This window comes from Melospiza georgiana, chromosome 9 (assembly GCF_028018845.1).
Source record: "Melospiza georgiana isolate bMelGeo1 chromosome 9, bMelGeo1.pri, whole genome shotgun sequence".
In the NCBI taxonomy this organism is placed as follows: domain Eukaryota; kingdom Metazoa; phylum Chordata; class Aves; order Passeriformes; family Passerellidae; genus Melospiza; species Melospiza georgiana.
Genome location: NC_080438.1, coordinates 26,928,171 through 26,942,996, shown reverse-complemented (window position 1 = coordinate 26,942,996; position 14,826 = coordinate 26,928,171). Strand labels below are relative to the sequence as shown.

The 14,826-nt window shown below is 45.2% G+C and overlaps 3 protein-coding genes across 3 annotated transcripts; 2 read left to right on the top strand and 1 right to left on the bottom strand.

Annotated features, from left to right (window-relative positions):
• Window positions 1–2,427, top strand: IFT25 (intraflagellar transport 25). The gene is made up of 5 exons (XM_058030480.1): window positions 1–176; window positions 631–737; window positions 1,070–1,138; window positions 1,686–1,729; window positions 2,199–2,427. Exons 1-5 carry the CDS (start codon window positions 79–81, stop codon window positions 2,304–2,306), a joined length of 426 nt encoding a protein of 141 aa, XP_057886463.1. The 5' UTR covers window positions 1–78; the 3' UTR covers window positions 2,307–2,427.
• A 484-nt stretch (window positions 2,428–2,911) lies between these two features.
• Window positions 2,912–7,499, bottom strand: DIO1 (iodothyronine deiodinase 1). Its single transcript, XM_058030479.1, has 4 exons — window positions 6,747–7,499; window positions 5,096–5,239; window positions 3,865–4,064; window positions 2,912–3,400 (listed from the first exon to the last, which is right to left on the bottom strand). Exons 1-4 carry the CDS (start codon window positions 7,153–7,155, stop codon window positions 3,335–3,337), a joined length of 819 nt encoding a protein of 272 aa, XP_057886462.1. The 5' UTR covers window positions 7,156–7,499; the 3' UTR covers window positions 2,912–3,334.
• An 838-nt stretch (window positions 7,500–8,337) lies between these two features.
• Window positions 8,338–14,787, top strand: YIPF1 (Yip1 domain family member 1). Its single transcript, XM_058030066.1, has 10 exons — window positions 8,338–8,356; window positions 8,487–8,560; window positions 9,243–9,406; window positions 10,029–10,109; window positions 10,216–10,303; window positions 10,428–10,544; window positions 11,169–11,335; window positions 12,206–12,388; window positions 13,382–13,491; window positions 14,313–14,787. Exons 2-9 carry the CDS (start codon window positions 8,530–8,532, stop codon window positions 13,484–13,486), a joined length of 936 nt encoding a protein of 311 aa, XP_057886049.1. The 5' UTR covers window positions 8,338–8,356; window positions 8,487–8,529; the 3' UTR covers window positions 13,487–13,491; window positions 14,313–14,787.
• The last annotated feature ends 39 nt before the right edge of the window (window positions 14,788–14,826 follow it).

Below are 14,826 nucleotides of genomic sequence, written 5' to 3'. Positions count from 1 at the left end.
TCTCGGCTTCCCGCACCGGGAGCGGCCGCAGGCGGGGCGCTGCCGCCGTTGCCCGGGAGCGGCAGCCCGCGGCCCGCGATGAGAGGCACCGACTGGTGCCGGAGCTCGGCGGGGGCCGCCCTGGTCCTGGCCACGTCCAGCGATGCCGAGCACCCCGCCGAGAGCGTGGCGGACGGGTGAGGGCCGGGCGGGGGCGCGGGCGGCGGGAGCGGCTCCTCCCGCACGGAGCCCGCCGGGGCTGGCCCGGGCTCGGCCCTTCGCCCTCACGCTGGGGTCGCCACAGGGTGGATGGAACGGCTCGGGGCCCGCCGCCATTGCGCGCTCCTGTGGGGCCGGCCGGGTACAGAGCCTGCCCGGCGAGGTGGGAATGCCTCCAGAGAGCTGCCCCTCCTTACACAGGGCACTGCTGACAGTACCCCAAATAAAAATGCCTCCCACGTCCCTATCTCCCTCTTTCACCTCCTCCTTTTCATCCCTCTCCTTCCCTTCCTCACTGTCCCCCTGCTTTTCTACCCTTCCTTTTCCACCTCCCCCTTCCTTTCTCCTCCATATTTTTCTGTGATAAATTTAATTCAAGATGGTTATAGATGGAAAGCTGCCGTTGAGGGTTTTGTCCTGTTCTCTCTACAGAAGTTCCAAAACATTTTGGACGACGACAGGCATGTTCCCACAGGAACTGATTATTGGTTTTCCCAAATGTGTAAAAATCAGCAAAGTTGCCATCCAGTGTTATTTGGGTAAGACTTTGTGTCTTGCAGTAGGTAATATGTGCTATGTTAAAATGTGTGTCTGTGCCTTAATAAAAGTTCCTACAGTAGCGTCCTAGTCTGTATGTAGCCACTTTTAAGAGATTCATAAACACTTAACTTCACATAAAGGTTTAATTTTGCATAAAGATTCATTTTCACAGAGCAATCATACTTCATATCCACAATCCCCATAGCTTAGAGAAAAAATAAATTAGTTAATGCTTTGTAAGTGTTTTGTGGTTGTAAAGTGAAGGAATTAATATCAGTATCAATAAAGAATCAGAACTTGTGTTGATATTTTAAATTGATATATATTTTAGTGCGGACGTTAAGGATTGAAAGAAGCACATCTAAAGACCCTGTGGGTTTTGAACAGTGTGTTGAAAAAGGTAAGACTGAGTTTGTGGGGTTTTGTGGGAGCAATGTTGGGGTGTTTTTCAGCGAATCCCTGTAGCCCCTCATCTATTTATTGAGTAAAGTGTGGGGTGATGATTGTTTTATTAGACATTAATGCAACAGTCACGTTTGAGTGAATTTTGTTAACACTGCTGGTCTCTGCAGCAGTTTGGAGAGTAAAATGCTGTATAAGGGCTAAAAGCACTAGTTGTGCACTTTATGTTCCAAAAATTAAAAACAGGCTTACATAGTATAATAGAGTGCCATTTCCTGCATTGTTTGGCTTGGGGATTGGCTTTTTTTAGGCCTCTTGGGTGACTTTTTTTAACACTGTAATGAGTAGGATATATATACACACACACTGGGATATTGCAAAAAAGTATTCTCTTAAATCACCTGTAAAAATAAAAAAGAACAGTGTCTATATGCAGTGTAAATTCATTGTCCTTAAACTCATTTGAACTCTGAGTCCTGTGAAAACTTCATTGCACATTATTCTCACATTATTCTTCATCGTTTACCTTAAAATATATTTTCTAGATTTGCAGCACAGAGAAGGGCAGCTCCAAATGGAAGAATTTCCAGTGAGTATTTACAGTGTACATCAGTAGTGGTTCATGAAATGGGATGTCTGGACTAAGTGGGAAGAAACCATAAAAAAAACCAAACATGTCTTTATTTGCAATTATTGCTCAGTTGGTGTTAAAGAGAAGAATTTGTAGATTTTGGTGTGAAATTGCACTTCCCAGCTGCTCCTCAGTAGATTATGCTGTGAAATTGCACCTGCCTAGTGCTCCTAACGAGGTGCAGGGGCCCTTTCCAGAAGTGTGGCAATCTTCCCTCCTTCACTTGCTGCCTTTAAGGCTGCAGAATTCAGGAGGTGATGGGATTTTTTTTTTTGAGTTGCAGGTCAAAGAACTCAATTTATGTGCAGTTCAAAAAACAGACACTGAAAGATCCAGATCCTTGTGGCTTAACAAACTTCTGCAAATGTGGTTGGGTAGTTTTGTTACTACAGAGAATGCAATAACATTATTTTTATTCCTCCTGCAGCTTCCTGAGTTCCAAGCCACTTACTTGCGTTTCATCATCAAATCTGCCTTTGATCATTTTGTGTCAGTGCACCGGGTGATGGCAGAGGGCACAGCAGAGAACACTTGAGCCCAGCTTAACTTTGGGCCTCCACTTTTATTTTTCATAAGGAAGTTACATTTTGATAGCTGCACTGCAGAGAATGTTTATTATTAGCACCCTGTATTAAAGTGGTTTCTGAAGGTGTGGATGTGGTATGTATTCCCTGCTGGTTTAATGTATGGAATAGAATAGGAGAATATGGAATCATTTAGGTTGGAAAAGACTTTTAGGATGATCAAGTCCAACCACAACACAGTGCAGTTGTTAATTCTAGTAACAGCTTTTTCATTTTGTAACCTAAGCTGTCAGCTTAGAACACCTGAACATAACTGAGTCCATTTAAGGTAGTATATTTTTATCAGGCTTACATAATACATTAATTAAAACTCAATTTCCTATAAAATGTTTCCCTTGCACTCTGAATTAAATAGAAAAAAAAGTGTGAGCTACTTAAGTGGGATGTATTACTTCCTACTGTCAAACAAGTCCTTCAAAAGTCCTTAAATTGGTACATTTCTGATCAGCTCAAACTCAGAGGTTATTAGAATGAATATAAATATCTGCTAATGCTTAGAAATAACCTGGGGGAGAGAGGCAGGGCAGGAAGGGAAATAATCTGAAGCCAAATGAAGTGTTTTGATAGACTTTTAATAATTGTAGATCAACCCCTTGTTTCTATAAATATTTTCTAGAATCAGGTCACAGCCACCAGTGCTTTAAGCTGGGACCATCATAACAAATATTCATGGAAACAGATGTTGACAGAGATTGTCTTGCTCAGAAGCCTCCTAAGTCAGTGAAAGGGAACATTTTATACACACAAGTGCAATGTGTATATAGTAATGTAAAATAATGGCTTTGCATGCTAGTGGCCTCCTGCAAATGTCACCACCCTGAAATTCATCCTGCAGGATATTCCTTACAAGTGTAAATGTTGGTATCCAGAGCTCAATGGACCCAGTTCCCACATTACTGCATGTGGGATAAGAGTAGTAAGTTACTATTCTTGAACTTCTTTATCCAAATAGTTTTTGCTTTGAAGTCCTCTTCTTTTTCTATTTCAGTTTTTCCAGGATGGCACGTATTTCCTGGGGGTGGTAATTCCAAGGCCCCACTCCTCCCTGCAGAGGCAATAAAATGACACAGTGATGCTCAAGAAGGCAGAGCAGAAATCCTTCAGAGCACAGCAGCTGCACCAGAACTGTGGGCAGGTGTGCCTTGGGCTCCCTTTCCACTGGAGCCATCCCTGGGAGATGGTTACACACTGGTTACACCCTGCTGTGTCACTGGGTCTGGATCCTGGAGGTGGGAAGTGTTCCTGGATTTCACAGCTTAGATGTACCTCAGGTTACTAGTGAGCCAAAAGGTAAATATTTGAGCAAGACTGAGGTGTACATCAAATATGTACATTATAAAGGCCCAGACTGGTTTTGCTGCATTTTCATTTCTCTCCACATTTACAGTGCATTGTGAAATGTTTCACTCTCAAACAGAACGAAATACTGTTACATGTAAAGCAGTCTCAAGTCACCTTAAAATTTAAAATTCTCTGTACACTGTGCTCATTGGTGCTGATGTTTTTTACCTTGTAGATGACCTTCCCTCCCTGCAGCATGTAGAGTCGCTCTGGCAGCGCAGCGTATTTTGAGCTGCTCAGGTTCTCCATTGTGTCCAAAACCACTGGACACAGAGGGTGATTTTTCTGAAGAAGTTGTGCTGCAATTTTTCGATCTTCAAGGCTTCTGTGATTTTTAATAATGACATTGTTTTTAAAAGCCCATCCATCTAAAACAAATGAGGAAGGGATTTAGCAGTGAAGGTTCTGAATAGGTGCAAAGGTGGGCATGTACTGTGTGTCACATCCCAAAACTGGGTTAAAATAATCTTACAGTTTATTCCTAACATCAAAACTTGCCATGAAATGAAAGCCCTCCTTAAGTTATAGCAGCACTAGAGCTTTCTATTAAGTGGTCCCAAGATCTTTTTTTTTCCCCCCTCATCAAACTGTATTTTCTTGCCCTGGATTCAGAAATATTTGATGGATTTTAGCTGAAATTTTCCCACATAGATCTACCCTAGAAAGACACCAGGTGGGGAACATGTATTGGGTAAGGTTTGTCAATGTTCATTTTGCTTGATTGTACTCATTAAACCTATAAACCAAAATAACAGGTCTGTGAGAAGTGAAATGTGAGCCAGGCCATGTCTTTGTTTATCAGAACTATGCAAACAAACATTTGCACACAACTCTTCCCAGTAAAGCAGAAACTAGTGAAAGAGTTTGATGACTGACTTAGTCATTATCTGATTCTCAGCTGTTGAAAATGACATATTGCTAGAAAACTGTAAACGTTAGGTTTTAGAAAAACATTTAATCCTGGGGTAAAACCAGTGCCATTGTGTTACTTAGAATCCAGTGCAGATAAACAAGTGTGGTTTGTTTGCTTGCTAATTTTTTCAAATTGGAGTCTACATCCTGTTCTTGAAAAATATTAAAAACTTTTATTTGTTCTCTCAACACATAACATATTGTACACTTAACTTTTGTTTTATGAATTATCTTTTCTTCCTCTTTCCAAAAGGAGCTGTATAACATTGAGAGGCAGTTGTTAAAACATGTGTCCTTCACATGAGTGTAAAGTCAGAAGTGTAAGTAGAATCTCAGGAGAATTAGGGACACAAACTTGTGCCTAGATGTGGTGTTGCCACTTGATTTGAAGATTTCTGTGCTGTTTGCAGCCCCCTGCTTTGCTAGCACACCTTTTTTTTCTCCTAAAGGAAGTGACACGTTTGTAGCTGTGGTGTTTGTACTGTACCTACTGCATGAGCTTCCTCAATGTAGATGATAAGGAAATCTGCTATTGAGCTGAAATCTTTGATAAGCTGGTTGAACTCATCAAATTTCAGCATAAATGAAGGTCAGGTGCAGCTTCCAAAGTTCAGGATTAAAGGTCGGTTATCTGGGGGAAAAAAAAAAGAAATTCTGTGCTTAAGGAGGAAGGACAGAATTAAATACACTGAACTGAGCCTCTGGTGCAAGGATTCCTGGACAGCACTAAGTCACTTCATAAACTTCTCCTAGGTCAGTAAAATCAGCAGCAGAACCTCTTTATCTCTGCAAAGCAGCCATAAAGGTGTTTTTCCTAGCCTGGCCCTGTCTGTGCTGCATCCAGCAAGGAGTTTACCTGAGGGAACCCTGCCCAGTACAGGCAGGAGGCACCCTGCAGTCACACAGCTCCTCTTTGCCTCAGCACAAGAGCCAATTAGCAAGCTACCAACATTTTTGGGATAGGGTGCTGATCCAAAAGGGCATCTCAGCCTCCCTGAGATCCTTAGTGTGGAGCAACTTCAAAAATACTAACCATGGCCTTCTGCAAGGTTATCCAGGGACAGTGGTTCAGGGCTGGGCATTGAGGACAGAGTCCCAGTGCCTTTTCATGTCCAGATTTTTTTTAGATGTGTCAGTTCAAGCTGAGCTGAGGGGAAACTGCAGACTTTTCAGTCATGCATCACAGGCTTTCATGCTTTGAATGTATTTCTGCAATTTCCTGTCCAAACAGAACTCTGGTTATATATTATTATTAAACTAACCTTACACTGGCAAAAGTATCTGCAGTTGCTTACAAATTAACACAATATTGTGTTTATGTTGGCATCTGTTTGCAAGGCCTTGATTTAAGAGAGCTTGCAGGATTTTTAAGCACCTTTTTTAGTCTGGTTATGCTGAATTCCATTAAATTTGTCCAAGACCTTTCTGGCATGGCTTAACTTAAAAGCTGCTGCTAACCATAGATCCACATCCTAAAGAATTAAATAACAGTGGTACCTTCCTGTAGATACTGTGTTTCTCTTCTATAAATTTACAGCCCATTTTCTACATAAATATCTATATATAATTAGGGATGCAGAGTGAGAGAAGGATGTAATCCCTCCTGTGGGGATGGAGGCTGCAGCTTAATGATTAATTCCACGTTCTGCTGAGATCTCAGTGGGAGGCAGCGGACAAAGTACAAAGCAGCTACTTCTGCTTTATTCCCAGCCACTTTAGATCTGGAAAAACCCACTGTGTGCTTTCTAGGCTTTAGGCTAGCTGAGGGAGCTGGTGTGGAATTTTCTGTACGGACAGGGAATGACAGCCAACACTCAGGAATCATTGCACACGTTTCAGTTCTGGGCCTTCTCTCCCTAAAACAAATTATTACCTTGGCTTTCAGCAAAAAGTGTTTCCAGGCAGAGTCAGCTCTTGCAAAAGCTCAGTGGTGTGAAGGGATAGCACAGACAGGGTGATAAATGCAGGTTATTTTTGACAATCAAGAGGCAGCTGGAGTAAATGTGCTGCATCTTCTCCAGCAGGTGGGTGCTGGTGGTCTGCACATGATGGACTCCAGTGCCAGCTGCCTGTCCCTGCTCCCTCAGCAGCATCTCCTCATTTATGCAATTACTGAAATTACCAACTCAATTACTGACCTTTCATGAAATCCAGGAGGTGACAAACTTCCCCACCGAGGGTCACCACTGGCGTGTTGGGAGCAGGGTGTCCCTCGTAGGCTTCATCCTCCAGCCTCTTCCACTTCACCTTCAGCACAAACTGCAAATACTTGAAGCTGAAAAAAGTGGGGCCCCAGTTTTCATAGCTGAACTTTGGATTCCTGTTCATTCTGCTCTTTTCGCCCATCTTTAGGATATATCTTTTCATGGCATTGGGGAACAGTATCATCAGTGTTTTGCCCACCACAACAGACAGAGTAACCTGCAGGAGGATCAGGATTTTCTGCAGCAGTACCCTGATGCCCGACATGGTGGTGGAGAGGTCTGCTGAGCACAATGCAAGGCAGGGGCAAAGGTAGAGGTAGAGGGTGAGGGGGAGGGAAAACATCCACGTGTTTGATTAAGTTTCTGCCTTACCTTGCACACTGTGCTGTCCCTGCTCTTCAGCCCCTGGGTGAGCAAGGATCCTGTCAGCAGTGCTCCCTCCAGCTGCACCAAGGGCAGCCAGTGCAGCCAGGGTGGGGCTGTGCTGCTCACTGCAGAGATGTGAGGCTTATCCACAGATGTGGGCTGCGCTGTGCAAATGAGGGCAGCTGGATCAGGCTGTTCTCCCTGAATCCCACAATGTAGACTAAGGTGCTGATGCTTGAGGCCTCGGGGTGATGCAGATGCTGTGCAAACAGTGCCCTGTTCCTTCTGCTCTGGGGCTCTGCTGCGCTCCAGGATTTGGCATTTTGGGGCTGAAGGATTAAAAAAAAAAGCCTAAAAAAAGTGTGTGTGTGTATATATGTATATATATATATATATATATATGCTCCAGTATATATAATACTCAGCTGGTCCCCAGCACAGGAGGGACGTGGATCTGTTGGAGCGAGGCCTCAAGAGGATACCAAAATCAGAGATCAGAGGGATGCTGTGAGAGTTGGGACTGTTCAGCCTGGAGAAGAGAAGGCTTTGTGGTGACCTAACTGTGCCCTTCCAGCACACGACAGGTGGAAAGAGGCCATTGACAAGTGAGGCAGTGACGGGACAAGGGGGAATGGCTGCAAACCATCAGAGGGCAGGTTTAGAGCAGGTACGCAGAAGGAATTCTCTCCTGTGAGGGTGGTGAGGCCCTGGCACAGGGTGTCCAGAGCAGCTGTGGCTGCCCCTGGATCCCTGGGAGTGTCCCAGGCCAGGCTGGACGGGGCTGGGACCAACGCGTTCTGGTGGGAGGTGTCCGTGCCACGGCAAGGATATTAAATGAGATGAGTTTAAATGTCCCTTCCAACCCGAACCGTTCTGCGTTTCTTTGGTAAAACTCTCATTCGCCAGAACACGCAGTGTACGTCTGTAACAGCTGTACAAGGGCACGAACACCCACAGCCCCGCCATGTTCCCTCACAGACAGCAGGGTCCTTTAAGGGGGCGGGGGCGCGCGCACGCGGAAGCGCCGCGCGGACTCTGATTGGTCGGTGCCAGGCGCGTCACCGGCGGGGCTGCTGCTCCCCGAGGGGCGGGGGCAGAGGGGCTCAGCGGCGCCGCTGATTGGCCGGGGCCACGCGGCGGCGGCGGCGCCTTTAAGGGAGCGGAGCGGCGGTGCTGAGGTGCGGGGTGCCCGGCCCGGGGCCCGAGCGGGTGCGGGGCTCGGGGGGCGCGGCCGCGGGGCACAGCAGCGCTGGCACAGGGCGGGGACCGCACCCGCCCCAGCCCCAGCGCCACCTTGAACTCTTGCAGGAGGGTCGAGCCCCGAGGAGCTGATCCTCGTCCCGGCGGATGAATGGCGACGGCGGACGACCTCAAATTCCAAGGTAAAGGCGATGTGGCAGGTGCGGACGCGGGGCTGGGCCCGGCTGGGGGAGCCGTCCGGCGCTGGCGGCTCTGGGAGCGTCCCTAAGCGTTCGCGGAATGAAAACGTCCTGGGAGTGTTGTTTGTGCGGTCAGGATGGGGTCAGGTATCCTGAATTTCGAGAGATGGAATTGTACTGCTGGCCAGATAAAAAATGTAACCGGTGTTGACGGAAGTCGTAGACTGGAATCCTTTGTGGTAGCAAGTGACAGCTGGAAGGGGGCAGAGCGCTCTGTAACTTGCAGAAGGCCCCGGTTTCAGACTTCTTTAGTTCTTCATTAAAAATTTCACGTCAGTTTTTGGAGAATATTAAAAGTGCCCCTTTCTCTAGGAGGCAGCTTTCCCTTGCCCTGCAGAGACCTGCTGGCCCTGAGCTGGGGCTGTTGGCAGGACAGGACAGGCTCCAGTCCTGCCGGTGTCACATCCTGCAGGCAGACTGGCAGGAAAAGCAAACTCACACTTTATCCACTGGCTGAATGTTCGGCTTGATCCGTGTCAGCTTGGACTTTAGGAAATAGATCATACCCAACATGCCTAAACTAGTGGTTGTTCTATCTCAGGGTATTTATGCATTTATTTGAGCCATGAGAACAAAAATTTTAGTGTCTTGTTCATCACCTGTCTTGTAATGTACTTATTTGCAGAATTTGACGATGCAGCTAATTTGCTTGCAGCAAATCCTGATGCCACCACCATAAGCATTGATGAGCCAGTCGAAATCCCCAAGAATCAGCACAGCCACCTGCAGGAGTCAGGGAGGGAAGAGGATGATGAGTTACTAGGCACTGATGACTCCGATAAAACAGAGGTAATGCTCTCACCTCTATGGTGGGGGCCTGTGAGAAAGATGGAGAGAGACTTCTTACAAGTGTATGTAGAGAATAGGACAAGGGGGATGGATTCAGACTACAAGAGAAGAAGTTTAGATTGGTTATAGGAAGAAATTCTGTCCTGTGAGTGAGGGTGGTGAGGTGCTAGCACAGGTTGCCCAGAGAAGCTGTGGCTGCACCATCCCTGCAAGTGTTCAAGGCCAGTCTTGGAGCAACCTGGGATAGTGGAAGGTGTCCCTGCCCATGGCAGGGGGATGGAGTGAGATGATCTTTAAGGTCCCTTCAAGCACAGGCCGTTCTGTGTTTCTGACAGCAGAAGGGACTTGTCGAGGGGGTGAGGGTGAGTGTTCCAGATGATGTGGCAGCAGGCAGTAGCAGGCTGCTCTTTACAACCTCAGGCCGTGGTTCTGCCTACAGGGAGATAAGAGACTGGCTGTCTGCAGCTGTTGGAGGGGAAGAGGGAAACCATTACATAATCCTGCCCTGTTGTGTTTGTTTTCAGTTTGGGTACCAAAATCATGTGACTACTGTGTAAATGAGTTAGTAATGCATAAATTGTGTGCTTGTAACACTTTCCATGTTGCCTTTCCCACCATCTAGCTGCTTGCAGGACAGAAGAAAAGTGCCCCTTTCTGGACTTTTGAGTACTACCAGACCTTCTTCGATGTGGACACATACCAGGTTAATATTCTGCTCCAGAGGAGAACTGTTGTCTGAACTATGCCTTATCCAATGAGGTGTTTTTCCTTCTTGCATTGTCAGTCAGACAAATCCTTATGTTTCTTAGGTCCTGGACAGAATCAAAGGATCAGTGTTCCCAGTCCCTGGGAAGAACTTTGTAAGGCTGTATATCCGCAGCAATCCTGATCTTTATGGTAGGTGTGAGGTGGGAGAAGTTACTTGCTGTGCTAAATATTTTGAGTCTGTATTACATTTTATTTGCTGGCCTAGAAAACAAGACAGCAGAGGAGGTGCTATTGATTTTTTTTCCCTTTTAAGGTCCATTTTGGATATGTGCTACACTCGTGTTCACCATTGCTGTTAGTGGCAATCTCTCAAATTTCTTCATCCATCTGGGCAAACCAACGTACCACTACGTGCCTGAGTTCAGAAAAGGTTTGTAAGTAGTCATTTGTGGAGTAGTTTTTTTGGTGGTTTTTTGTTTTGTTTTGTTTTTTGGTGTCTTTTTTTTTTTTTTTAATGTGCAAATGAAGTATTATGAAACCAGGTCATGGCTTTGATTTAACACTTTAGTCTTTTTATTGATTGCTGTCTTTAAATTTTTAGACCTATGAAAGAAGCCCTTAAAATGGGCTGTGACTGGCAGAACCCTGTTTCTTCAGAACATAGGCTAGTTTCAGGGATTTAGAAGATCAAGCACGAGTAATTATTTTCCAGCCTTAGTGGATGCCTCCTTGTACAGAGAGTGAAAGCCCAGCACTGGGCACTCTGGTGCTTTGGTGAGGGCCTTCCTGGATCTGTGGCCTCCCAGGAACCTGCAGGCCTAGGGCAGAAAATTACCAGATCAGATTATCACTGCTATCACCTACTTGAAGTGCTGGCAGAGTACTGGGTGTAAACTAGATATAAATGCAAAGTTTTCAGTTTATTAATAATTCAAACTTCATCTTTTGGAAGCATCTTCACAGGTAGCTTTCTAGTTTTCATGCTGAATGCTTATACACCTTTGGTTCTGTCAGGATTCAAAGCAGAACCTCAAAACCTTTGTTGTGTTTCCAGTGTCCATAGCAGCTACAACGATTTATGCGTACGCTTGGCTTGTCCCCCTTGCTCTCTGGGGATTCCTGATGTGGAGGAACAGTAAAGTCATGAACATTGTCTCCTACTCCTTCCTGGAGATAGTGTGTGTGTATGGCTACTCCCTCTTCGTTTACATTCCCACAGCGGTATGTATGGCTAAGAGTGCCCCTCTCACATGTCCTGCCTGAGAAAGTTTGCTCTTTCTTATAATATTGTTGATATTTGTCGAAATTTTGGAGACTGGGAAAATCTTTTGCTCTTTTTCTTGAGGCTTGTCTAGTGTAAAGGTGTCTTGTGGGTGCTGGAAAAGCCCAGGACACATCATTTCCCCAGAGGCAGCAAAACCAAGCAAGGTGCTGCTGGTGAGCCTGGCAGGCAGCCTCGGGAATCAGGATGTTTGTGTCCCCAGGGAACAGATGCTGATGGTTCCAAGGACAAGTTTCACTGGCTGGGGACAGTGTGACAGTGTTCACAGGGGTTCTTGGATGAGGGAAGAGACAAGGATCTGACTCCGTGTTTCAGAAGGCTTGATTTATTATTTTATGATATATATTACATTAAAACTACACTAAAAGAGTAGAAGAAAGGGTTTCATCAGGAGGTTAGCTAAGAATAGAATAGCAAAGAATGATAACCCAGCTGACTGTGATTGGCCATTAATTACAAACATTTAACATGGGCCAATCACCTGTTGCATTCCACAGCAGCAGATAACCATTGTTTACATTTTGTTCCTGAGGCCTCTCAGATTCTCAGGAGGAAAAATCCTAAGGAAAGGATTTTCCATAAAAGATGTCTGCAACAGGACAGGCCTTGAAGGGAGTGGCATAACTTGAGATTCACCTGTGTTGTGTCTGGGAGTGAAGCTCAGCACTGCTCTTACCCTTCCCTCCAGTAAGAGATGTGTCAGATTTAGGCGCGAGTTCATTTGTGCACAAACAGAAGTGCTGACAGCATCACAGAACACACAGCCTCTCTCTGCCAGCCCTTTGCAAGCCCTGTGCTGCCTTTTGCAGATCTTGTGGATCATCCCCCAGAAGGTGGTGCGCTGGGTGCTGATGGTGTTCTCGCTGTGCCTCTCGGGCTCCGTGCTGGTGATGACCTTCTGGCCCGCCGTCCGCGACGACAACCGCCGCGTCGCCGTGGCCACCGTGGCCACCATCCTGCTGCTGCACGCCCTGCTGGCTGTTGGATGCTTGGTGGGACACTGCCAGTCCTTTTCCCTGATCTCTCGTTTCCTAGGACAGGTGGTGTTATGGGACAGGGAAGGAAGGATTGGCTGGTTAACCAGGAAAACCTCTGTGGTGGTGTTCGCAGGGGTCCCAGGACGAGGGAAGAGATGAGAATCTTGACTCCATGTTTCAGAAGGCTGATTTATTATTTTCTGATATATATTATATTAAAACTATACTAAAGAATAGAGGAAAGGATTTCATCAGAAGGCTAACAAGGAATAGAAAGGAATGATAATAAAATCATGTGACTGCTCACAGCCTCGACACAGGTGGCTGTCATTGGTCATCAAGTAAAAACAATTTCACATGCTGGGTAAACAGTTCTCCAGATCACATTCCAAAGCAGCAAAACCTGGAGAAGCTGAAGTTGCTCAGCTTCTCAGGAGAAAAGATCCTGGCAAAAGGATTTTTCATAAAATATGCAACAAACCTCCAATGTAAAAATTGCAGTTATTTTAAACATAGCAAAAACTGACACCAGTGTGACCCTGACAGTGCTCAATAATCAATTATGGAGTCGTAGAATATCTCCAGTTTGGAGGGTACCCATCAGGATCATTGAGTCCAGTTCACCTGGAATTCATCATAGTACCAGCAAAGCCTTAATCTTTATAGTATCCAGTTGCACTCTATTCCAATGAGTACTATTCTTAGTCCTTTAAAGGATCAAATGTTCAATATAAAGTGTGGGCTTAGGAGTTTTAGCAGGTTTATGTTTCCATACACAGTAAGTGTTAGAAAACAGAAGACCCTGAGGCCATTGAAATACAGAATGAAGACTTAAATTGTTTCCTTATTGCAGTGTGTAGAAGGGTGTCACCAGGTCTCAGTTTCCACAGCTTCCAGAGTAGATGGATCTGTGTGTCTGTGTTTGATGGGTGTGGAAAGAAAGAGCTTGGATGAGGCAGCACTGTATGTTTCTCTCTAAATAATTTGTTTTTTTCTCTGATAATGTAGGCATACTTTTTTGATGCCCCTGAACTGGATATTTCTGCACCTGTTATTCCTGCACCTATTATTCCTGCTCACAATGGAACAACAGTAATAACAAAGAGTCACTAAATAAGGTGAGAACCCTGTCTAAACTTCCTTTTTCTGCAGTCATCACAGACATCCTGAATCTTTTCCCCATCACTATGGTTGAATGGAAAAGGGTTTAACAGACTTGTTTTGCTAAATGGGGTTTATGTATAAATAAAATTAATTAAGCCCTTACAAAAACTCCAAAGCATTTATTTGAATTTATTCTGCACCAGTGAAACTTAAGCAATAAACTGTTAGACTCCAATTTTTCTTTCCTTTTAATACAAAAAGCAGATTGGGTTTTTCCCCCTTGGTATTTGAGACAGTGTTTCAGAGCAGCAGCCCTGTGTGGGGACATCTGTGTAGGCTCTGGGCAGGGCTGACTCAGAGCTGAGCCATCCATCCCTCTGCACTGCATTCCTTCTCTGGGATGGCTTTGAGCATTTGCTTCCTGGCATCCAGGACTGCTGCCAGCAGTGAATGACATTTGAATTCTCTTGGATAATTCTCTGGAGGAGGTCCAGGAACAGGCTAATAGCCAGGCCACTCCAAGTACACCAGCCACAAGTGTGTTTGTGAAAACCAGGATATTTACTAAGTAGAAACTATATTAGATTTAAGATAAATAATGTAAAAAAAATAGCCAAATGTGCCCAGTGAAAGGCACATTAAAAAATGACACAATCCAACCATGCAAGTCAATTTTAGTGGCTTTTCCTCCTGCAAAATCAGTTTTTTCATTCCAGATGCCTAATAAGAATCAAAATGACAGTAATGGATTTTAGTATTGAGACTTAAATATGTGCCCTCTTGTGTCCTCTGGTAAGGAGCCGAAATATTCACTGGAGTTATTTATTTCTTTCAGATGACAGCACCAGTTTCTCCATCTAGATAGTAGTTTCTATTTTAGATTATTTTTTCACTGAAGACCTTGGAAACATCAAGGACAAGGGATGTGTTTTGCAGCAGGATGGACAGCGATGTCCCATGGACATACGGACATCTCCATGTTCCTGGAGGAGAGTGAACCAGTGATCCCAGTCTAGAGCAGAAAGGAGTTGTTTTTGTTTGGTTGGGATTATTTTATGTTTTGTTTTCGCTTTTTGGGGGGGTTGTTTTGTTTTTCTTTAATTCTATCCTCGCCCCACTGTTTTGCTTCTGAATAAAGCCTTGTGAAGGCGATGTGATTTGTACTTTTTGTTCACAAAGCATCTTAACGCTCTGGAGCTGTGGGGAGGGTTTGGTCCAAGGCCTGCTGTTGTGACAGGATTGGACCTCCTTTAAGGTGGGTCCGTGCCGCCAATGAGGCTTTGAAAGTGTAAATAAACAGACGTAACGTGGGCTAATGTGACAATTCCTTTCCTCGCCGCCCCGGGCTG

What these genes read in the sequence shown, in the direction of transcription:
- YIPF1 (XM_058030066.1), top strand. Translation starts at nt 8,530, where the DNA reads ATGGCGACGGCGGACGACCTCAAATTCCAAG. An exon ending in ATGACTCCGATAAAACAGAG is followed by an intron (nt 9,407 to 10,028) that starts GTAATGCTCTCA and finishes CCCACCATCTAG; the next exon opens with CTGCTTGCAGGACAGAAGAA. An exon ending in CGTGCCTGAGTTCAGAAAAG is followed by an intron (nt 10,545 to 11,168) that starts GTTTGTAAGTAG and finishes TTGTGTTTCCAG; the next exon opens with TGTCCATAGCAGCTACAACG.
- IFT25 (XM_058030480.1), top strand. Translation starts at nt 79, where the DNA reads ATGAGAGGCACCGACTGGTGCCGGAGCTCGGCGGGGGCCGCCCTGGTC. An exon ending in TGCCATCCAGTGTTATTTGG is followed by an intron (nt 738 to 1,069) that starts GTAAGACTTTGT and finishes TATATATTTTAG; the next exon opens with TGCGGACGTTAAGGATTGAA. An exon ending in TCCAAATGGAAGAATTTCCA is followed by an intron (nt 1,730 to 2,198) that starts GTGAGTATTTAC and finishes TTCCTCCTGCAG; the next exon opens with CTTCCTGAGTTCCAAGCCAC.